Raw genomic sequence first — 23,553 nt, 5'->3', positions numbered from 1 at the left:
ACAAAAAGCCCACAACAAATTACAAAAAGCCCACAACAAATTAAAAATCCTTGACGGAAAGGGATTGTCTGAAATACCGGAAGTGACACAAGCGTGATGTCACGAGAGGGGGCGTGGTCAGGGTTTTTGGTTGAGGCGCCACATTTCTGGGCCGAACAAAGCGCTAGCGAAAGAGCGAAAGTACACGGATAACACCAGCTATGGTTCGTACTTGCTGTGCGGTCGGTTGTAAAGTTAGATCGCACGACCGGCAAGGGAATAAGGTTGAAAATGGTTTATCTTTTCATTCTTTCCCCACCTGGAAGCAACATGAGGCAGCTCATGTATCGGATGTTACCAAACCAAGGCGTCTAGTCTGGATAGCAGCTGTGAGACGAGCTGATATCCAGTTCTCTTCCATCTCCAAATATCTGTTGGTGCTCCAGACATTTTCATTCCGGTAAGTTCTAAATATGTTCATATCTTTATAGCCTATTAGTTTTATTTTCGATGTACTCTGAGGTCATAGAAAATTAGAAAAAAACATCCTACTGAGTGATTTTGCAGAACTACCTTCTATTTATAGAGTTACTAATTATTTGGCATTATTGCAGCAAACCAGCCCATGAAATGGATGAAACATCGTGACTGAGTTCCAGCGCTACACAAGGGACCTGCTTCAAACATACCACCATGCCAATCAGATTACTTCTTCCATGTGAGGGTGAAGAGGTGACCCTTCTGGATAAGATGGTGAAGGTTTGCTGCCGTTTTGGTGAACAGTGTGGTAGTAAAACCAGGGGAAAATGAAACTTGCTCCTGTTAAATATTCTTTAGTCTTGTGCTGTATAAATAGTGGTAATTTTTCAGAACATAAATTGAAGTAATTGATAGTAAATAAAGTAACGTTAGTAGTGGGTGATATCGTGTAAATGCTGTCATGATTTTGTGTAAACATTTTGTCCTTTATAAACTATGACATGGATTCTACATTGTAACTGGTGTGATGTTCTGTAAGGTGGTTTTAATAAAAAAAAAGAGCAAAACTTAGTTTGTTTCTTTATTCAACTTTTGAACAGTGGTACTCAGTCAGTACATATTCAGTAAATGCAAATTATTTACACGGCAGTGCACTTCAGGCATAAATCTAGACCCTTATATAAAACATTATGGGTCATTCCCACAACCCACAGCTTTACTGTGTTCCAGCAAAGATTCCAATAGCAGTGACAACTCCTCCACAGTAGCAGGTGGGATTTTTCTTTTTTGAGGACGGCTCCTTTTACCTGTCACTACAGATGGTCTGTTTATGTTTTGATTGAGAGCAGTTTTTGGTCAGCTGAAGAGGAGAAGTCCATCTTATGGCCAACCTCTGGCTGTATCTTGGTCATATTACCCAGAAAACCCCAGTATGCAGGTTCATCTGTAACAGTCCTTGTGCCACAGATCTGCACTGTTGCTTCTACATTAAACAGAAGAGCAGCGCCATGGATGCAGGTCTCCAGGACTCCGGCCATACAGGTGCAGTGGGCGGCTTCAACCTTCCCTGTGATGCTCACAATGACCCAATGCTGGTTCATTCAGTCTTTGAGAGTGCAGTACCTGAAACATACAAAGTTAATTTAAAGACAAGGACTCTAATGAGCCAAGGCCGACATAAATTTGTTTTATCTACTTTCAAATCCATTTTATCATAAATGTAACAAAGTATTTAGAAAGTTAGCACATACATGTAATTTTCCATTTTTTTATGTATCCATCTATAGAACGCTGCATGTTATATTCCAAATCTGCCTGTTCTCTTTCAGAAACCTGCCTTCAGAAAATGAACCTAAAGTATGTAATGCAAGGATGTAATCACTTTCAAGATGGAGAAAGCATAAAGTTTGACTTTAGGTGACAATTATGGACACGTAATATGATAAGGAGATTCTGCAGGTCATTAATCAATGTATTATAGTAAAAAATTTATTTTTTGTGACACAGGACACAAACATGGAAGCAAGATATATAATTAGGATTATTTATAATAAATATGAATAAATAATTGCAATTTCTTTAACCATTGAGAATAACTAAATCCTTCAGGACAATGTCACATCAATGCACTGAACTCACTATGGCTACGTTCACACTGCAGGTCTTAATGCTCAATTCCGATTTTTTTTTTTTTTAATTTAAATCTGATTTTGTGTCTGCTTGTTCACACTACAAATAAAATGTGACAGCAAACGCAGTCCTTTGTGAACCCTCAAAGTGGCCCGCATGCGCAAAAGAAGACGTCACACACAACGCGCTCTGTTTAGACCAAACAGCATTGTTTGACTGATGGCCCTTAATATAAAGACTTGTTTCAGACTTTACGTTGTCCAATTTTGCTTTAAGTTATTTTGTTATTTACATATGGCCTAATAATGATCCTTATTGTTGTTTTAGAGAGGAGCGGTGCTTCAAAGGATAGTTGCAGATTTATGTCAGAATCTGCAGATTATACAGTACAAATAAAATGTTCACGTTATCTTCCCAACAGTTTCACTAACATCTGCACGGGATGCACACGAAGCGCTCATATGTTCTCAATGTCTTCTCCAGCGCTGATAATTGGCATATGTTTTCTGTCAGTGAAATAAAAGACGGATTTAATGCGTCATGACCATTCAAACAGCAGTTGCTTCCTAAAACATCAGATATGTATCGGATTAAGTACCACATACGAAAGTGACCCAGATCGGATTTGAAAATATCGGATTTGTGCTGTTTTTACACCGTCATACCATGATTGGATATGGGTCGCATACGGTCAAAAAAGTCGGATTTGATGCGTTTTCGCGTGCAGTGTGAACGTAGCCAGAGCCTCCACGTGTTCTCACTCTAATTTGCACCTCATGAATGAATTTATGATTGCACTAATTTGAATGTTCGGGAGGAAATCAAACGCATTTTACTCACAGTGCCCTACAAACGTCACTGCTGTTTAGTTTTCTGTCTTCATTTATGTTGGAAGTGATAGCAGAGTTGTACGTTTGAATTTGTTTCCAAAATCCCTCATTTAGATGGAAGCTAGCGAGCTAACTTCCTGCTAATTTCTAACTCTGTTAAATGTCATATATTCCGTTTCGTTTTCATGGATGCCTGGATGTTAAACTCAATTGTTACACATGGTAGAGCAGAACGCTGATAATTTTATTACAGATGAAAGACTTTAGACAGTTTTTCAACTCTCAGTAATGCCACAGTGATCCTGTGATTTATGGACCTGCAGCAGCGTTTGAGCCCATGCTAGTGACGTCAGACTTAAAGACCGGATAAAGAGTGATATGAACATATCTATAACTTACGGGAATGAAAATGTCTGGAGCACCAACAGATATTTGGAGATGGAAGAGAACTGGATATCAGCTCGTCTCACAGCTGCTATCCAGGCTAGACGCCTTCGTTTGGTAACATCCGATACATGAGCTGCCTCATGTTGCTTCCAGGTGGGGAAAGAATGAAAAGATAAACCATTTTCAACCTTATTCCCTTGCCGGCCGTGCGATCTAACTTTACAACCGACCGCACAGCAAGTACGAACCATAGCTGGTGTTATCCGTGTACTTTCGCTCTTTCGCTAGCGCTTTGTTCGGCCCAGAAATGTGGCGCCTCAACCAAAAACCCTGACCACGCCCCCTCTCGTGACATCACGCTTGTGTCACTTCCGGTATTTCAGACAATCCCTTTCCGTCAAGGATTTTTAATTTGTTGTGGGCTTTTTGTAATTTGTTGTGGGCTTTTTGTAATTTGTTGTGGGCTTTTTGTAATTTGTTGTGGGCTTTTTGTAATTTGTTGTGGGCTTTTTGTATTTTGTTGTGGGCTTTTTGTAATTTGTTGTGGGCTTTTTGTATTTTGTTGTGGGCTTTTTGTAATTTGTTGTGGGCTTTTTGTATTTTGTTGTGGGCTTTTTGTATTTTGTTGTGGGCTTTTTGTAATTTGTTGTGGGCTTTTTGTATTTTGTTGTGGGCTTTTTGTAATTTGTTGTGGGCTTTTTGTATTTTGTTGTGGGCTTTTTGTATTTTGTTGTGGGCTTTTTGTAATTTGTTGTGGGCTTTTTGTATTTTGTTGTGGGCTTTTTGTAATTTGTTGTGGGCTTTTTGTATTTTGTTGTGGGCTTTTTGTAATTTGTTGTGGGCTTTTTGTATTTTGTTGTGGGCTTTTTGTAATTTGTTGTGGGCTTTTTGTAATTTGTTGTGGGCTTTTTGTATTTTGTTGTGGGCTTTTTGTAATTTGTTGTGGGCTTTTTGTATTTTGTTGTGGGCTTTTTGTATTTTGTTGTGGGCTTTTTGTAATTTGTTGTGGGCTTTTTGTATTTTGTTGTGGGCTTTTTGTAATTTGTTGTGGGCTTTTTGTATTTTGTTGTGGGCTTTTTGTAATTTGTTGTGGGCTTTTTGTATTTTGTTGTGGTTTGTTTTTTATTTGTTGCGTTTTTTTAATTTGTTGCGATTTGCACTTCCCAGCCACCGTACTATATCGATATAAAGGATATTGTCACATCTTATATCTCGTATAAAATATATCGATATTTTTTAAAAACTCGATATATCGCCCAGCTCTAGTCTTGAGCTTATGGACGTTCTAGTTTCAGTTCCATTTGTTTGTTTGTTTGTCTGTTTGTTAGCAGTCAAGTGTTTTTAAGGTATCAGCTCGAGCTAATTTAATTTTGGGGAAATTCAGCTCAAGGTCACACCAAATACACCAAAATCTGTAAAATCTTTATATTACCCACAATTTTTTTGGATCATTGTCAAACTTCACACTCCTTGGGGGACTTGAATGCCGAGGTTGGCTAAGCGTTTGACCTTGACCTTCATTGTTAGCGCCCAAGGTCAAAGTAAACCATATCAAGTAAAATATGATATGAAAGGGCATGAAGAGAGCTGTACAATACATGTTTTTTATTTTCAATACAACACTCTACAACATGACAATGACACTGTAACAGGCTAACGTCAGCATGTTGCAATAAGAACATCATAAAACATCAGTTTTAGTATAACCCTTGCCCTTCAGGTGGAGGTGCGCACTCTGGGTGTTCTTGTTTTAGATATTATCTGGTTATTCTTTCTGTTTGTTGCATCATGGTTTGCTTTTCCTTTGATCCTGGTTATAGTTTTGGTTTGTTGTTCTTTTTGTATTTTACTGTTTAGTAGTTTTTTCAGGAATGACATTTCCTCCCCTGTCACCAAACACTTATGCAGAAGTCTAATAACCATATGAACTTTGATTAGGAAAGGTTCTGCCATTCCATCATGTTTTTTGTCAGATAATTAAGCTAATCAGACGTCAATGTAGAAACAGTTAACACATTCATTTCTGACCAGGCTAACAGGAAGAAACACATTTCTCAGATGTGCTTTTATTAATCATTTTAATGATTATTCTTGTAGACTTTTATTATTATGTCTATTGTGGCTGTATGAAATGAGTCAAATTCATAGTCTTTTGTAGACTCAGTTAGCACAAGTTACCACCAGCTTTTGGGGGGGGGGAAATGATTTTTTTTCCATTTATTTTTTTAAGTTTTCTTTCAAGCCTGTAAATAAATCAATTTAGATTATTTCAGTCCACTGAATTGCCATGAAAATAGACTTAATCCTCATCCTTCCACCTGACATTTAACCTCCTGTAGCTGAATGTTGGGTCTTTTATGGCCAGCACCACCCTCCATGCTCTGGTGTGGACGGTGCAGATGCTAACAGACCTAACAAACCTATCTAGGTCAGTAAGGTTGTGGAAATGGAGCTTGACTCCTTAATACATAACCCCATGTTTACCTACTGGTGGTGGTCAGAGGGCCCGGTGGCGCCTGTGTCCGGCAGCCTCGCCTCTGTCAGTGCGCCCCAGGGCAGCTGTGGCTACAAATGTAGCTTGCTATCGCCAGTGTGTGAATGTGTGTGTGAATGGGTGAATGACTGAATGTAGTGTAAAGCGCTTTGGGGTCCTATGGACTAGAAAAGCGCTATACAAATGCAGGCCATTTACCATTTACAGGTGTAAGAAACACTGATAAGCCTTCACACCCTCTCAATGAGGTGCTGGACAGTTTAGCAAAAGAGTCTTTACACCATGATGCACTACAGGAAATCTTTCCTACCTGTGGCCATCAAACTACACAACACCACCTGGACGTGCTACATCTTGTTTATATAGTTCATGGCATTGCTCACCTTTGGAGTATTTATTTTAATATACTGCACCTTGACTTGCACCTGGAAATGTATCCCTCTAGTAGGTCATTAGTGTCCTCTCCAAGAGCAAAACTGTAAACTAAAGGCAATGAAGCCTTCGTTTATTCAGGTCCACTAGCATGTCTAGTTATTATCATTATTGTTATAAAGTGATTGCAATTAAGGCCTGATGCTCATACCAAGAAATTATTCCAACAACAAATCCTCCAAATGAAAAGTCACAGCAGTTTTTGATTCTCCATGCAGGCATTCCTGATTGATGAGAGCCATGCATCTCTAGCAGGGAACTGGAGTTCAGTGCTCATGTTGTCATGGTTTGAACTGGAACAAACTTGTTTTTACTATGTTAAATACACGTTAAACAACTCAGTTTTCTGTGTTTCTGTCATGGTCCGGAGTCTGGTGACTCCATGTTTATGTTTTGTGTTTATTAATATTTTAGAGATTTCTGTTTTTTGTTATTTTTCTTCCAGTGTTTAGGTGTTCTCTGTGCTCCCCTTGTGTTCGTGTCATTTTACTTTGACGGTCCTTTGTCTCACATCTGTGTTTCTAGCCTTGACTCCATTTAGTCTCGTCAAGTGTGATCAGTCCAAGCTGTGCTCTCCTCCTGTGTTCCATTCCCTCGTTATCCCTCAGTGTATTTTAGCCCTGTGTTTCTTTCTGTCAGTGTTGGTTTTTGGGCTTCTCCTGTTGTGCCCCCTGGAATCACCGGCTGTGGTTTCCCAGTTTTTTGTTATTAGTTTCTAGGTTTTAGTTTGGTATTGTAAGTTGTGCCACTGCAATAAAGCAGCCTCCTTCAGTTCATCCCTGTGTTTTGAGTTCTGCATTTGGGTCCTTCCTGCTGCCTGCCATTTCATGACAGTTTCAAGTGCATCTTACCATCCATCCAACCATTCAGGCATAAGCGGTGGAAAGACTTCAGTGACGTTACTGCTGTTTGGAGTTTTCTAAGTTTTCGTTTAAGTTTTTTTTTGTTTTTTGCTTGTTTGTTTGGTTTGTTTATTGTCTGTCAGCAGGATTACACAAAAAAATACTTGATCAAATTTGGCCTTGAAGGAACTTTGGCAATGTGCAACAAGAACAAGAACCAACTATCTAAGAACCAGTAGTTATTCTATTTTCTACCACTTATCCAGTCCAGTCTGAAGGTAACTACTCTACATATATTTCACAACCACTTTGTCACTCTGGCCACTAGAGGTTGCCTAACTTTAAAACATAACTGTAAGCTTTCCCTAATTGATCTATCCTGTGATTTTCTGTGTGAGGACTATTCTAAATCCCATACGATCTGAATGTGTTCAGCACTTCCACTGATCTCACATCTATTAATAAAGTCTGAATGCTAATGTGTGAGTATGTATTTTCATCCCTCTGGGCTTCCTCAAGAGCTGACAGCTGAAGTAAACCTCTCTTCAGCATTTTCTGCCTTTCCTCCTCTTCCTCCTCCTCCCTTGGTGTTCAGGACTATATAAGGATGGTTCCCCTGGTGATACAGTGATGAATGGCAGCATGGTGGGGGGATGGAGCATAAACACAGAGGTCTCCAGATAGAAAATAAAACCAAATGAGAACAAAAAAGAGGGTGATTTGGCTCTGTTAGTCTGCCTAATGAAACACACAAGTCTCAACAATGCATTGCAATTTTAAATCTGTTATTGGCACTGCAAAAAGACAGAAAATGATGGATTTTAGGAATTTAGTTTAAGCTCTTGTCAGTATCTGAAGCCTCTGTATGCTGCTGCTTTTGGTATTATTTTAAAACAGCTGATTGCTGTGCTGATTTTTTCTGTAGCAGTGTGGGTGTTAACACAAATATCTGATCAGCCAATAATATTAAAGCAATTCCCAAATGTATCTAAACACGGTCAGGATGACCTGCTGAGGTTCAAACTGAGCATCAGAATGAGGAAGAAAGGTGATTTAAGTTTGGATGTGGCATGGTTCTTGGTTTGAGTATTTCACAAACTGCTGATCTGCTGGGATTTTCCCACACAACCATCTCTAGGGTTTACAGGGAATGGTCAGAAAAGGAGAAAATATCCAGTGAGCTGCATTTATGAGGGAGAAAATGTCACAAAGCTTAAATCATGTCAAACTAGTTTCTTGAACATAAGCTAACTGTACTAAAATAACCTCCACAATAGAGCACCTGTGGTATGTGGTGGAACAAAAGATTGTCATCATGGATGTGCAGCTGACAAATCTGCAGCATCTGTGTGATGCTGTCATGTTTTTAGTACCTTGTTGAATCTATGCTATGAAGAATTGAAGCAGCTCCAAAGGCAAAAAAAAAGTGGCTCCAATTTGGTACTAGCAAAGTGTACCTAAAAATTTCAATTCAGGGTATAATAAAGTAAAATATATCACAAAAGTGACCCAGTACAAAGTGTAATGACTGATATTAATAATTAAATGAAGGAATTAGTCTGAAAGCGGAGTCCTGTGAGAGTTCCATTGCGCCTCCTGGCCGCTGGGTGTCGCTGCTGCGCTGTTTGTGACTCTGCTCCTTTCTCCGCCGCTGTCAGCTAATCTGTCGTTGCTCGTCTTCTTTGTACCATTTCAGAATATCAAAGTCCGGTTAATGCAGGTAAGTGCCATAACAATGATTACTGTGGAGCCGTCACGTGGAGGCGGTGCTTCCTCACTTACAACTGTGTTGACTTTAGTCGCAAAAGAAAAAGAAAAAAAGAGTGACGAAGAAGACGTTGAAAGCTCGGGGTGTCCCGATTAGGTTAGCTAGCAAAACATAGTTAGTTCCATTATCGGACAAAAACAGATCCTACATAAGAACTCATCTTACAGTCCGAAGTTGAAATTAGGCGCTAGCTGTTTGTCACGATTACTAAGATCTTGCTAGCTTTGCTGTCGCGTTTACTGTGATCAAGTTATTCTTTATTGCGCACAGTTTTCACACTTTTTATACTTTTCCCCCCTTTAGTCGCTGATCATGAAGAGCTCCAAAGAGGCCGTGCAGTCAGCAGCCAAAGAGTTTCTGCAGTTTGTCAACAGAGGAGTGTCTCCGTATCACGGTAAAGTCTGCAAAACTCTGGATTTATCCCTTCAAATGTAATAAAATATGTATCATACGGAACTTACGTACATGGCAGCGTTGAATGTTTTTTATCCAAGTTCCAAACTGTACCGAACCAAACTCCGTTTATAAATCTTTGAATTTAAAGTCCTGTTGAAGCTCAGCACCCGTTTATATGAGGTAAAGTATTATTGCAAACCTTCTCCGTGTTGTCAGAGGCAGGCTTTTACTTCGGCGACCATGTCCAGTACTTAGTAAGCATAATAAGAAAAAGTCCAACTTCTTAAAAATGTTACTGGTGCATGGCTGTTGTAGCTCGCTTATTGAGAGTCTTACTGGCATATTTGTATTGGCAGTACATTAGAGCCACAGAAGGAAAATGAATAAATGGGGAAAAAAGAAGGAGCTGGAGGTGGCTAAAGATTTGAGGAAAAGAAATTTGGAAATTTCAAGATTAATATTGCAAATTTACACAAAATGTGCATGTGGTAAACATTGCCACCCATTTCTGAGGGAAAGAACTACCAAATTTACAAGGAAAACTTGTAATTCATAAGAAAAGATATAAATAAAATTCTATCAAGATGGAAAAAAAATGAAAAATGCATTAGAAAAAAAATCCTCCTACAAATTCATGAGGAAAAAGATGACATTTACAAGAAAATTGGCAAAATTAAAAAAGGGGAAAATTCTGAGAAAGAACTGGTAAAATTACAAAAAACTGAAACAAATACATGGAAAATACTTAAACAGGTAATAAAGAAAAAACACCATTAAATTAACAAAAATCTATTGAAATTATTATTGAAAATTATTTTTATTGAAATTATTGAAAAATTAAGCAGTTATTTGAATTTACCATTGCTCTTATAATAAATGCCCAGCTGGAAACTGAGGTTTATTTTCTGTCTCTAAAGAGAAAGTTTTCTCATTTAATAAAGTTTGTTTAACAAGCAGCTGAAAGTAAAACAACTTCAGTAAAGCAGGTCCAGTCACATACTATCCAGTTCAATATGTTGTACATGACACATGCATTATAGGAGTCCACGGTATGCCACTCTTTTCTTTGTGGTGTAATTTTAAATTTGACACCTGTTTTTCCTCCCACCAAGTTTTTTATGCTGACAGTTTGTTGCTTTTGTGCTTTAAAACCAGTGAGAATCAGTGAAGAGAAGGCAGCAGGTTGAGTTTGATAGGAAAGACGGCGAGTGTCTCTCTGTTGTAATCAGAGCATAAACGGGTCCTCATGTTTCAGCATTAACCAGCTGAGATGCAGTTCAGATCACCTTTGAGCCAGAGAGATAAGATTGAGATGGAACAGATATTTCATCATGTCTACAGCCTTTGCCTTCTGAACTCTATCCCCAAGAACAAATAAAGAACCAAAGAATTTAAATAATTTTTCAGTTCCTTAACGGGAATGAAGTGCAAAAGGTAATAACGTTTTGCACTTTTTTTGGTTTATTTTGGTAATTTAATTATTGAATTGGTAGCATCTTTTAAATAGCTTTCGCACACTTGGTTGAGAAGAGATAGACATTTTAAAGTCATGTCTTTGCTCTGAAACTCATCTCTACCTCATTTTAGGCTTAACAAAATCTGAGTTTTCACTAGTTTGAAAAACAACTGAAAAGTAGAAAATGGCTCCCATTGATTTACTGAGGAGTAGTTAAATGTGACAGTGAGGTCTCTAAAACTCAGTCTCTGTTGTCTCAGTACTTTAATCAGCGTTGAAAAGTAATCATGACAAACAACGCCCAGAACTGACAGTAAGGCATGTAGTCAGACTGCATAGATCAGTTTGACTTTAACAAAACCAAATAAACTTCATGTTTCCTCCACTTTCTCGCCCTGCAGTGGTTGAAGAATGTCGCCGGCATCTGCTGGAGGCTGGGTTCATCGAGCTCAAGGAGACGGAGCAGTGGGACATCAAGCCAGCCAGCAAGGTGGGGTAAAAAGTAGTAGAACGGAAATCTAAATGGTTCGCACAAGATTGCACTCTCAACTGTACAGGGAGTGCAGAATTATTAGGCAAGTTGTATTTTTGAGGAATAATTTTATTATTGAACAACAACCATGTTCTCAATGAACCCAAAAAACCCATTAATATCAAAGCTGAATGTTTTTGGAAGTAGTTTTTAGTTTGTTTTTAGTTTTAGCTATTTTAGGGGGATATCTGTGTGTGCAGGTGACTATTACTGTGCATAATTATTAGGCAACTTAACAAAAACAAATATATACCCATTTCAATTATTTTTTTTTTACCAGTGAAACCAATATAACATCTCCACATTCACAAATATACATTTCTGACATTCAAAAACAAAACAAAAACAAATCAGCGACCAATATAGCCACCTTTCTTTGCAAGGACACTCAAAAGCCTGCCATCCATGGGTTCTGTCAGTGTTTTGATCTGTTCACCATCATCATTGCGTGCAGCAGCAACCACAGCCTCCCAGACACTGTTCAGAGAGGTGTACTGTTGTCCCTCCTTGTAAAACTCACATTTGATGATGGACCACAGGTTCTCAATGGGGTCCAGATCAGGTGAACAAGGAGGCCATGTCATTAGTTTTTCTTCTTTTATACCCTTTCTTGCCAGCCACGCTGTGGAGTACTTGGACGCGTGTGATGGAGCATTGTCCTGCATGAAAATCATGTTTTTCTTGAAGGATGCAGACTTCTTCCTGTACCACTGCTTGAAGAAGGTGTCTTCCAGAAACTGGCAGTAGGACTGGGAGTTGAGCTTGACTCCATCCTCAACCCGAAAAGGCCCCACAAGCTCATCTTTGATGATACCAGCCCAAACCAGTACTCCACCTCCACCTTGCTGGCGTCTGAGTCGGACTGGAGCTCTCTGCCCTTTACCAATCCAGCCACGGGCCCATCCATCTGGCCCATCAAGACTCACTCTCATTTCATCAGTCCATAAAACCTTAGAAAAACCAGTCTTGAGATATTTCTTGGCCCAGTCTTGACGTTTCAGCTTGTGTGTCTTGTTCAGTGGTGGTCGTCTTTCAGCCTTTCTTACCTTGGCCATGTCTCTGAGTATTGCACACCTTGTGCTTTTGGGCACTCCAGTGATGTTGCAGCTTTGAAATATGGCCAAACTGGTGGCAAGTGGCATCTTAGCAGCTGCACGCTTGACTTTTCTCAGTTCATGGGCAGTTATTTTGCGCCTTGGTTTTTCCACACGCTTCTTGCGACCCTGTTGACTATTTTGAATGAAACCCTTGATTGTTCGATGATCACGCTTCAGAAGCTTTGCAATTTTGAGACTGCTGCATCCCTCTGCAAGATATCTCACTATTTTTGACTTTTCTGAGCCTGTCAAGTCCTTCTTTTGACCCATTTTGCCAAAGGAAAGGACATTACCTAATAATTATGCACACCTGATATAGGGTGTTGATGTCATTAGACCACACCCCTTCTCATTACAGAGATGCACATCACCTAATATGCTTAATTGGTAGTAGGCTTTCGAGCCCATACAGCTTGGAGTAAGACAACATGCATGAAGAGGATGATGTGGACAAAATACTCATTTGCCTAATAATTCTGCACTCCCTGTATATGCTGAAATTTCAGAATTTGTATTTGTAAAATCTGACCATGTTCACTAACTATCCAAGGGCTTTTATTTTGGAAGTATCATGATAAATGTCTGTAAACGTCTAGGGGCTTTTGTTTTGAAAATCTGACATTCGATTTTGTTTTGGGAAAAAGAGACCCTTTAAAGTATCCTGGTAAATTTCTATAACAGTTAAGGGTCTTTTATTTTGAACATTAAATGTGTATTTTAACATCCTGAAGTCCTTTACCTTGTGTGTTATGTGTATGTCAGGTAGACTTTTAATACGAAGGAAAATTATCCTGGTGAATTTCTATAATTTTATTCATTTTCTGCAACAATCAAAGGATTTAATTTTCAAAGTTTTGCATATGTCTGAATGTCCTCATAATTTCCCAAAAGTAACTGGGGACCTTTTATTTAGGAAAAAATGACCCTTTATGATATTCTGGTGAATTTCTATAACAGCTGAGGGTCTTTTGCTTTGAATATCTGACTTTCATTTCACATCCTGACAAGTTACTGTAACTAACGGAATTTTTTATTTTGAAAAAGAATAAGAACACATTATTTTGAAAATGTGTTTGAGATTTCTGTTAAGTTATAATAAAGTGGGGGTATTTAATTTATCTGCATATGGCTGAATTTCATGATGCTTCCTGTCATAATAGCTTCCTAACAGAAGCTTTTATTTTGAAAAATGTGCATCTGTAGGTTTCCTCCTATAGTGCAAAGACATGCGTGTTAGGTTAACTGCTGTTTAAATAGTTTTCCATTTGCTCTCTCCATTTGAATCTACCAATCACAAGCAGGTTGTTTCTGATTGGTGGACTTGCTTCAAGGGAGACCATAATGGGGATAAATTTGCCGTCTTTCCCGTCTTCTCTCTGCAGTACTTTGTGACCAGGAACTTCTCCAGCCTCATTGCCTTTGCGGTGGGTGGACGCTACCTGCCGGGAAACGGCTTCTCTATGATCGGCGCCCACACAGACAGCCCCTGCCTCAGGGTGAGACTCCGCCCACTCATTCACCTGTATCAGCTCTTTGCTTCCACTCTGGATGCAAAGCCAAACCATAGCGGGGAGGAGCTGAAACATGAGGAGAGTGAAGCTGAGCCGATGCCGAGAGTCATGAGGAATGGTTTTTATTTTACTATCAGCTTCTTCCTCTCATGTTTAGGAGGGTGGACGCCAAAGGAAATGCTGCGTCTGTCTGGAGAACCAACATGGTTTTGTTTTAGTCATTTTAAGGTCTTAGAATAATCTGAAAACTGAGGCAACCTCATCCAAATTCTTTGTACCAAAAGAAGGGAAGAAAAATCATGATTGTGTTTATTTTTTGATTGTGAGATTATTGATTGTGTTTGTGCTTCCAGGTGAAGCCGAGGTCTAAGAGGACCAAGCAGGGCTGCCTGCAGGTCGGCGTGGAGTGCTACGGCGGCGGAATCTGGAACACCTGGTTTGACCGTGATCTCACCATCGCAGGCCGCGTTATGGTCAAGGTAGTGTGATTGTTTTTATGTTTACTTCTGTGGCTTACTATTAAATCTGTGCTGTCTGGTTTTCTTTGGGGTTTGTTTTTTTTTTATTTTTTTTAAGCTGTACAGAATATAACTTACAGAAATGTTAAATTCATTGTAAGGCTCAATTGTAAGGTTTTGGTCTTAAATTTGATATAAATATGTAGCTATTTTTCTGTAAAATAAAATGTATGTAAATTTATGACCAAAAACATGAAGCCATTTTCTTTCTAATCAGGAAACTGGTTTGCTTTCTATGCGGAGCCTGACCATCAGCTTTGACCCATTCCTCTATAAAATGTCAAACTTCGGTGCTGCTTTTTTTGATGACATTTATCGAGCGCACCACTGAGGACGAGAGGCTAAATGTCTCGCCTACAGCTGTCAGCTCGAGCCAGACTGTGACACAACAGTAAACCCGTTTAAATGAGTAGTCGAATCGCTTTTTACAGCAAAACATCACAAAAACGCAGCTGCACGATTCAGAAAATTCAGACAGGCAATACCTTTTTCAAAGACCACTATCAGTCACCTTAACATTATTGAAGCAGCGTGGGATCATCTTCTGTTGAGTCCGTTGAGGGGAAAAAAAACAATATAACAATCAGTAGGAGCTTCGACAACAGTGACATATTCACAACTGTTTCTGATTACATGATCCATACTGTTGATTTCCTCTTAATGTGTGCATGCAGGAATCCCTGTTCAACTTTGGCCAGAAAATAATTAACAAATCAATGTAGAACCGTAAACTGGGATCCTGTTTTCCAAGCTAAATGTGGCCCACAGTTAGTTTATGTAATGTCCATTTGATATGATGGAAACTCCATATTTTTTACTTCAGAGTGGCGGTAATCTGGTGAATCGACTCGTTCACGTCTCCAGGCCTCTGCTCAGGATCCCTCACCTGGCCATCCACCTGCAGCGGGACATCAACGACTCCTTCGGGCCCAACAAGGAGAACCACCTGTCAGTTACTAAACGCGACACTTCTATGAAATGCACCACTTTTATTGAATTTGTTACAGTGGAAGCTCATATTAAACATGGACACAGGCACAAATAATAAAACCTAATCCCCGTGAACACTTTATTTCGGGCTTCTATTCTACCCTTGGATCTGCGTGATGTCATAGATAGGCAGGGAAGCCTGTGTGTCATTGCCTTTTCTTGTTCTATTTTTAGTCCATCATTGATGTGACTTTGAGATGAGCTTTGGTTTATAGTCGGTATGTTTCATCTGTCTCAGTGTGCCCATCATCGCCACTGCCGTCCAGGAGGAACTGGAGACAGGCTCGGCGTCCTCTGGAGACGCCTCCTCTGCTGCCAGCACGGTAACCCCAACCTACAGATCTGTAAAAAGCCCTGAATGGGATTACATTCATTCATCCAAAATTTGGGTAAAAAATTGGTATTAAAAGCTCTTTCAGATACCTTAAAATGCTGAGATACCTTGGCCTGCAGAAGCTGGGAAATGCCAAATATTTAGATCATTTTGAGGCCTGAGTAATCTCTGGAATAAGAAAAGATAATCTATCAGATTTGGTGTCTGAAAGCTAAAGATAAACCGCGTACTTTCAGCTGACATCACGAACATGAGTCTTAAAGATGCTGCGTTGTGCTTTGTGTCCCTTCCTCAGGCGGAGAAACACCACCCAGCGCTGGTGAAGGTGCTGTGCTCAGAGCTGGGAGTCGAGCCAGAAGCTCTGCTGGACTTTGAGCTGTGTCTGGCTGACACGCAGCCTGCGGTGAGTCCGCGAGTAAACCATTGACTTCCTGTCACTTTCAATGCAGTGATGATCCCAGGAAGTCGGCCGATGTCTTTAGTTTAATCAGTTTTATGACAGCTGGCACAGAATCCAAGACAAACACATGCAGAATTTGTTTGAATCAGGTCAGTAGATCCAAAATGATCATGTGTTTGACTGCCAAGAAGAACCAGCATGAAGAGAAATGTGGACGAACTGATAAATGAAGGCAGACTGAGGCTTGGGCACACTCAAGATTTAGCTTGAAAATGCCATCAATTGCATTAGTAGGCTTAAGTATCTGTCACAACAAAGGAAGGAGAGCGATGTCTGCACAGTTAGCTCAGGTTGACTCTGCAGGCATTTCAGAGAAACTTAAAGCGACTAAAACTCTAATGTCAGGTTTCATTTCAGATGTGTGAATAAAACAAGTTGAGATGGAGCTTCTATGGCTCTGATTTTATTCCAGTAAGTTAGATTAATTTGAGTATAGTTTTTAGAGCACCGGTTCTCAGCAGTGTGCTTCATACTGTAAAGACCTACCGATAGAGAGAGAGAAGCTTATAAACGTAAGCCTAATTTTATAAGTAGAGATGGTGTCTGTCTCCTGAGTCCAAACTGGGAGCTTATTCCAGAGAAGAGGGGCCTAAAAGCTGAAGCCTCTGCCTCCCATTCTACTTTTAAATATCCAGGAACTACAAGTAAGCCTGCAGTCTGAGAGCGAAGTGCTCTGTTGATGTGATACAGTTTAGACAAGAAATGATGGGCTCTGATTATTCAGTACTGTGCAAAAGTCTTGAGTCACCCCTCATATCTTTATATTTTTGCTAAGAACGTATGAAATGCGCGCAGCAATTTATTGAAGCATGCAGAAATATGCCACTTCTTTTTCTTTTTTTTTGTCCTCCACTTGTACGGGTCCCTCAATTGTTTTTTTTAAGGACACGCTGCACACCATGCTGAGAGACACCAAGTTTTCAGCTAACCGCTCTTTGGGAATCACCTCGCTGGTGAAAAATACTATTTCATGTCTGTCAAACTGTGTTGTGTTTGGGATTTTCATAGATTCAACTAAAGAAATGGTAACAAATTGTGTTTTTCTGCATGAAGATACAATTCAAAATTGGCTCTTTGCTAAGTTGATAATTGAGTAAGGTACCCTTTTCATGCTTGAATGATTCATAGGTCAGCGTTAAGGATTAACTAAAAATGGTAAGGTACAACGATTGGACTGAAAAAGCAACAGCTGTCCAAAGAAACACTTTGAAAGAGCTTCAGAAAGTTGGGAGAATTGTCGCTTACAAGCACTTTCAAAATTACAGCAAAGTCTGGAAGCAAAATGTAAAGAAATGATGGGGACTCGAGGCTTTTCAGAGTAGTGTGTGTGAGAAGAAGGATTTTAAATTCAGTTCTTTGATGTGTTTGGGATCAACCGGAGGCTTTTCAGAGAGCTTTTAGAACAGCTTCATAATGATAAGATGTTACAATGAAGTAATAAATGTACCAGTTATTTTTTTCAGCATCACTCTGAGACAGGATTTCTAATTTTAGTGATATTGATCAGATGAGAGAAAGCAGTCTTCCAGATTCAAACACACTATAAGGCATACAGGAGCTTCTCCTCACACTCTGTTTTTCACCTCGAGGACTCTGTGAGACTTCCAGCCTCGGTTTAAATGAAACTCCTCAACAGTTTTATGAAAGAGGGTCGAAAGGGCAGACTCTCATTCTGCTCACTTATTCCAGGCATGTTTGATAGGGACTACTTGCTGGAGTAAAATTTGTGCAGCGTTGGTGACTATATTTGAAACAGTGGAGATATGTCTGTGAAGGTTCTTAGTCATCCAGGTCATCGTAGTCAAAGGAGCTTGCATGAAAGGCGTCTGGACTTCTTTAAATTACTTGAAGACGTTTCACCTCTCATCCGAGAAGCTTCTTCAGTTCTAAGGAACTGAGAGGATCATCAGGGGGTCCTTTTGTCCCTCTGTGGGGGGGTCACTCCCACTAGGTTTATATCTGGGACTCTCCACCATTTGACCTTAGAACTGAAGAAGCTTCTCGGATGAGAGGTGAAACGTCTTCAAGTAATTTAAAGAAGTCCAGACGCCTTTCTTTGCAAGCTCCTTTGAAACAGTGGAGCGTTATGATGGTACTTACAGTCTCTTTGTACCAGTGTGAGTTATGTATATGAGATTGAACAGAGTTTAAAGTTTTTTTTAAATCTGACCGTTTATGTTCTGTAAGTCTAGTAACAAAACGTGAGTCGGCGCCTTCCTCTCTTGTCTCTGCAGGCTTTAGGAGGCGTGTACGAGGAGTTCATTTACTCTCCTCGTCTGGACAACCTGCACAGCTGCTACTGCGCCCTGCGGGTCAGTCGCTTTTCCACCTGCTGCAAGCACAATTTCACTTTTACTACCAGGCCAGAAAAAGAAAAAGGATTTATTTCTCTTTTTCTTCTTGTGTCTTTCATTTTGTTCCCACTGCTTGAAAAAAACCCTTTATATGTATATTTTCAGTTTATTTATAGTTCTTCAACATTAAATGCAGCAAATGTGTTTTGTTCTGTTGTTTAGTTTAAAAATAATGGAAAGATTTACTTTAAAAGCTTTAACATTTGAATGCTCTGAATGAAAATGTAAATAACTGGCATTAAGCTGGGATTCAGTTAAATGAACTCGTGCTAATTTCTTCCTCACAAAGACTCTCCCAAATGTTTTTCACATATCTCACAAAGCAGACGGAGGTTTTTAATCACACCGAGCCACGTTTCTCAGTCCTCACTTCCTCTTTCTTGCTCAGGGGCTGATGGAGTCCTGCACAGCAGACTCTCTGGCTAAAGATCCCAACGTCCGTATGATCACTCTGTACGACAACGAGGAGGTGAGTCCACCAAGCTTTTAGAGAGGAGACTGGGCCAGTGTGGGGCAGCCAGGATACCAGAGAAGCAGGCAAACAGCAGCTTTAGTGTCTCATAATTAAACAGTAATAATAATAATAATTAAAAGCTCCTCTGCAGGTGATTCTGAGATGATGCGAAGCTGCTGTTTGCTCTGGATATCTCACGTGAAAAAACGTGAAAACAACCAGCAGAGCGATGAAGAATGATGTCATCGCCTGCAGGTGAAACTACCTGGGTGTATTTTTTACAGTGTGGCCTGTTTCCTGTAGGTGGGATCAGAGAGCGCTCAGGGCGCTCAGTCCAACCTGACAGAGCTCATTCTCAGCCGCCTCGCCTCCTCCCCCTCCAACCTCACCGCCTTCCAGCAGGCGGCGCCGCTCTCCTTCATGATCAGCGCTGACATGGCGCACGCCGTGCACCCCAACTACCAGTCAGTATCAGCATGAGATTACGTGCTCTCAGACATTTGCACTAAACGGTCATTCGAGAAAAAGAAGGCGTTTTAGATCATTAAGATCAGATAAAACCTGTAATCGCTGGTCTTCATTTGTATTCTAGTTTGATATGTTTTTAATTTTGTTTCCTCTCAGGGAGAAACATGAGGAGAACCACCGGCCGGCTTTTCACAAGGTGAGTCAATTTAATTGCTATTTAAAGTTTAGGAGACTCACCAGGTGGTTGATTTCCTGTGTGATTTTTTTTTTGTTTGTTTGTTTGTTTGTTTGTTTTTTTGTTTAAGGGCCCGGTAATCAAGTTCAACAGCAACCAGCGTTACGCAACTACGGCTGTCACCGCCTCCATTGTCAGAGAGGTGGCCAGCAAGGTCAACGTGCCGCTGCAGGTAAATTGAGAACTGAGTGATGGCATTTGTGTGATTGTAGAAGACTGTTTGCAGTAAAAGTTAAGAAACAGGAATTAAAACGGTGGCGTTTATGTCACTGTAATTCATGAAGAACTCAGCTTGTTTTCTGTGATACCAGTATTTGTGTAAAAGCACATTTCCAGATTTTTCCAGATGTTTACATGTTATGTCCTGGAATTAGTTGCAAAGATCCAGCTTCTCCAGTTCCATTACTGATACCAATGGATACTAGTGTTACGTTAATAAGCTGTATCCCTCACTGTGAGGAAGAGACTGTGGCAGCATCAGGTTCGATTTAAACAATAAAATAAAATGTGACAAATGGATCGACCCAAGAATGTCATTTTATTGAAGTGGAATGTATTTGTAAAATAATCAGACAAAAGGACCACTGGGTAAAGGACCGAGTTTAAATGCAATCTGTTACTAGCAGCCTGTCACAAAAGCACATTATTTGTTCTCCTTTCTTTATTTGAATTTATGAAATACCAAAGTTAACACAGTTTGACGGACATAAAATAATATTTTTGTACCAACAAGGTGATTCCTAAAGAGCTATTAGCTGAAAACTTGACATATAAGGACACACTAAAAAAATCTGAGGAAACTGGAGAATTGGAGGACAAAAGAAGACTTGGCAGGAATAAAAAACTATCGATTACTTAAAGAAATGAGTAAGAGAGTTCAGACTGTGCTGAAGAATAAAGGTGGTCACACCAAATTTATTTACACTATTCTCATTTCAATTCATGAGCGTTATTAATGCACTTTGCTGTTTTATATAGTGTAACTCGTTTCACCTTTCCTTGCTCCTTGACCTGCAGTGCCTCTTAATACCCACTAGAGGCAGTTTTTATTTTTACTCTAACTTAATAGTCTGAGCGTTCCTGTTGGTCTTCTTGTAGGACGTGATGGTCCGTAACGACAGCCCCTGTGGAACCACCATCGGTCCCATCCTGGCGGCCCGTCTCGGCGTCCCCGTGGTGGACATCGGCTCCCCGCAGCTCTCCATGCACTCCATCAGGGAGATGTGTTGTACATCCAGTGTCCTGCAGAGCACCACCCTTTTCAAGGTAACAGATCAAATTGGGTGTGAATTATGTAGAGCTAATTAATAGACCAGCTGGTTTTACTTTTGAATTCACACACATAATAGCTTCATAAAGTTTGGATTTCCTGCAAGATCTGGCAGCTTCATCAGCAGTTTAATCCAAACATTCTCTGTTGCTTAGGTAAGATTTGTGTGTCTCCCCTAATTCATGACCTTGTAAATTTATGTTTTCTATAAAGGACGTGATTAATGAAGTATAAATACCAAAAGTGATGGTTACATGGTAAAACACAACTGACTTTAATTGTTCTTATCATTGTTTCAGTACTTTGTCGTAAGTCTGCAGCTACTTTTGAAAGTTGCTTAAATAAACTTTAACATACAGACACTGGCCTCAACTTCTCAGATGTAACACTTTAACTTTGTCTTACATCTTTTGGCTTTTTGGTTTCTGTTTAATGGAGACGTCTCTTGCCTTGCTCCTGCTTATCAAACAGATCCCTTTATCTTGTAAAGACAGAATTTTCCTCATCCTCAGCCACCTCTCATGTGGAGTTCCCCAAGGCTTAGTCCTTGGTCCCATTTTATGTTTTTATGTTTTTATATATATATATGCTTCCATGCTTTGGACTCATCATGTTTGGAGCCGCTGCCCATCCATCTCTGCTATCTCAATCGAAACAAAACACCACATCGCCCCCATCCTCGCTACACCGCACAAGCTACATATTTTATTAAATTGATTTAAACCTTTTTTTATTGATTATGCCATGTTTTATTTGCTGTTGTTTATTTGAGTTTGGAAAAGCGCTTTATGCTATTTTTTATCTTTCTGTCTGTTCAAACCAAGGCTCTCAATCTGGGGCCTGTTCAGTCATTTTTAAGCCTGTATAAGCCAATTATTGAACATTTTATAAACTTACATTTCTCTTTACATTGTTAATATTTTGAGAACCTCCATGGTGCTTTACTAATGTATGTCTACTTGTCAACTCCTAAGTTACTGAGATAAATAGTCATGAGCGCCTGAGCTGACAACGAAATATCCGTTTGTCACAGTTCTAGTCAGAATATGTCAGGTTTGAACTGTCCAGCTGTGGCATTAGAATCAAATTAAGTGATCTCATTGCTGGCATTTGACAGAGTTCTTTTAGGTTATATTTTTACCTGTTATTGTGCTTTTTCATCTACTTTAAAAAATCTTAGTGATATTAAACTTTGCTGTCACTTCCTGTTTTCTGCTTCTTCTCGCTTCTTCAGGGTTTCTTCGAGTTGTTTCCCACCGTGAGGAGCACGCTGGTCGTTGACTAGAGCTGGGACAGCCACAGCTGATCGGGAATAAAGGATTATACAGACATGTCATTCTCAGTGAACGACTGCATTATTTTAAAATCTTCTGCAAATCTGCAGTGCTTTATTTGTGATTTAAATGCCAAAAAAACATATCTTTTAAAATCACCTGACCCCCTCAGAATCAACACTTTCTTAAAGTATATAGTAACTTTGGTATATTTAATGAAACCAGGCAAAATTCAACCAGTATTTTAGTGTTTTGGATCTTTCATAGCTTCGAGTACACATGACGTTATCAGGGCTGAAAAGCACATTTAAATAGTTTTTTAAAAACTGCAGCCAAATCAGTTTGTGGCACTTTGAGTGGGTGTAAATCTGAAGAGTAAATCTTGTTTCTATTGATCTGTTTTCTGATGATTCGCTGGTGAAAACTTTCAAATGTGCACTTTGGGTCAACTTCTAAGGGACATTATCACCATGCGTGACAGGCGGCCTGTTAAAAAAAGTTTTAGGATATGAAAAGTCTCCTTTTTTCCTTACATTTGGATACCAGGCTTGTCTTCTAGTCGTGATTCCTTCTGCAGTTGAAATAACTTTTAACACTCTGAGCCACATTCATACATTGGTTTATTCTCTCCCCTTTAAGCACTTTTTCACCATCTCACACACTTACACTCCAGTACTGTGTGGGAGCAGTTTGAGATTCAGTGTCTTGCCCAAGAACACTTCGACATGCCAACAGAGACGCATGAAGTTCACATGTTGTGTATAATGATTTAGAAATATAATAATGCAACAAATTAACTTTCAGTGCATCGAGATCAGTGGTCCTCTCTTAGCGATATATGAACCAGATGTTCCCACCTGTACCTCAGACTCACCTGATCATGTTTACATGTTATTTATGTTTGTCACCAATTTAAATCAGATTGGAGCTTTCCAGGGATACTGGATTTTGAGTGTATATTTGGCTCTGTTGCAGTTCTGAGCAGAGCTTAAATGTGTATATGTTCTTGTGAAATTTGAACAGATCAAAAATGCTGGAAAAATAATGCCATGATGCACGTCGAGGGGCCTGTAACATTAAATATACTGAAGTTACTGTACTTTATATAAAATGAGCTGATTCTGAGGTGATCGAGTGGGAGTGAGAGTGGGTTGAATCCTTTTATAAAAATGTCTTTTCTTGTGTGTGGATGATTCTAGGTTTTAAATCTGATCTTGCTGTAATTGTGTTCGATTATATCGGACGAAAAAGCTGCACTACTTCAAGACCTCATGTCTTTCTTATGAAATGAAATTGTGTAGAAGAAACTTTGGAAAAAAATGTTTAAAATCCCTTCTGTCTCGCCCTGTTTTTATTACTTTCT

The 23,553-nt window shown here is 39.6% G+C and overlaps 1 protein-coding gene and 1 long non-coding RNA gene across 3 annotated transcripts; one reads left to right on the top strand and one right to left on the bottom strand.

The window, feature by feature from the left end:
- Positions 1 to 1,026: 1,026 nt before the first annotated feature.
- On the bottom strand, positions 1,027 to 3,861 carry LOC309701234. Its single transcript, XR_014274923.1, has 2 exons — positions 3,318 to 3,861; positions 1,027 to 1,581 (listed from the first exon to the last, which is right to left on the bottom strand). It is a non-coding gene; the product is annotated as an uncharacterized lncRNA (long non-coding RNA).
- A 4,804-nt stretch (positions 3,862 to 8,665) lies between these two features.
- dnpep (aspartyl aminopeptidase) lies at positions 8,666 to 23,522 on the top strand. Of its 2 annotated transcripts, none has more exons than XM_082523566.1 (15): positions 8,666 to 8,793; positions 9,145 to 9,235; positions 11,095 to 11,183; positions 13,705 to 13,818; positions 14,187 to 14,312; positions 15,175 to 15,299; positions 15,580 to 15,664; positions 15,971 to 16,078; positions 18,370 to 18,447; positions 18,878 to 18,958; positions 19,247 to 19,407; positions 19,568 to 19,607; positions 19,717 to 19,818; positions 20,745 to 20,912; positions 22,151 to 23,522. In XM_082523566.1, exons 1-15 carry the CDS (start codon positions 8,788 to 8,790, stop codon positions 22,199 to 22,201), a joined length of 1,425 nt encoding a protein of 474 aa, XP_082379692.1. In that variant the 5' UTR covers positions 8,666 to 8,787; the 3' UTR covers positions 22,202 to 23,522. The 2 variants fall into 2 exon arrangements, with proteins under 2 accessions (XP_082379692.1, XP_082379691.1); XM_082523565.1 differs by lacking the exon at positions 8,666 to 8,793 and adding an exon at positions 8,849 to 8,937.
- The last annotated feature ends 31 nt before the right edge of the window (positions 23,523 to 23,553 follow it).

This window comes from Aulonocara stuartgranti (assembly GCF_965226115.1).
Source record: "Aulonocara stuartgranti genome assembly, chromosome: 23".
NCBI lineage: Eukaryota > Metazoa > Chordata > Actinopteri > Cichliformes > Cichlidae > Aulonocara > Aulonocara stuartgranti.
This window is presented reverse-complemented; position numbering and strand designations above follow the sequence as displayed.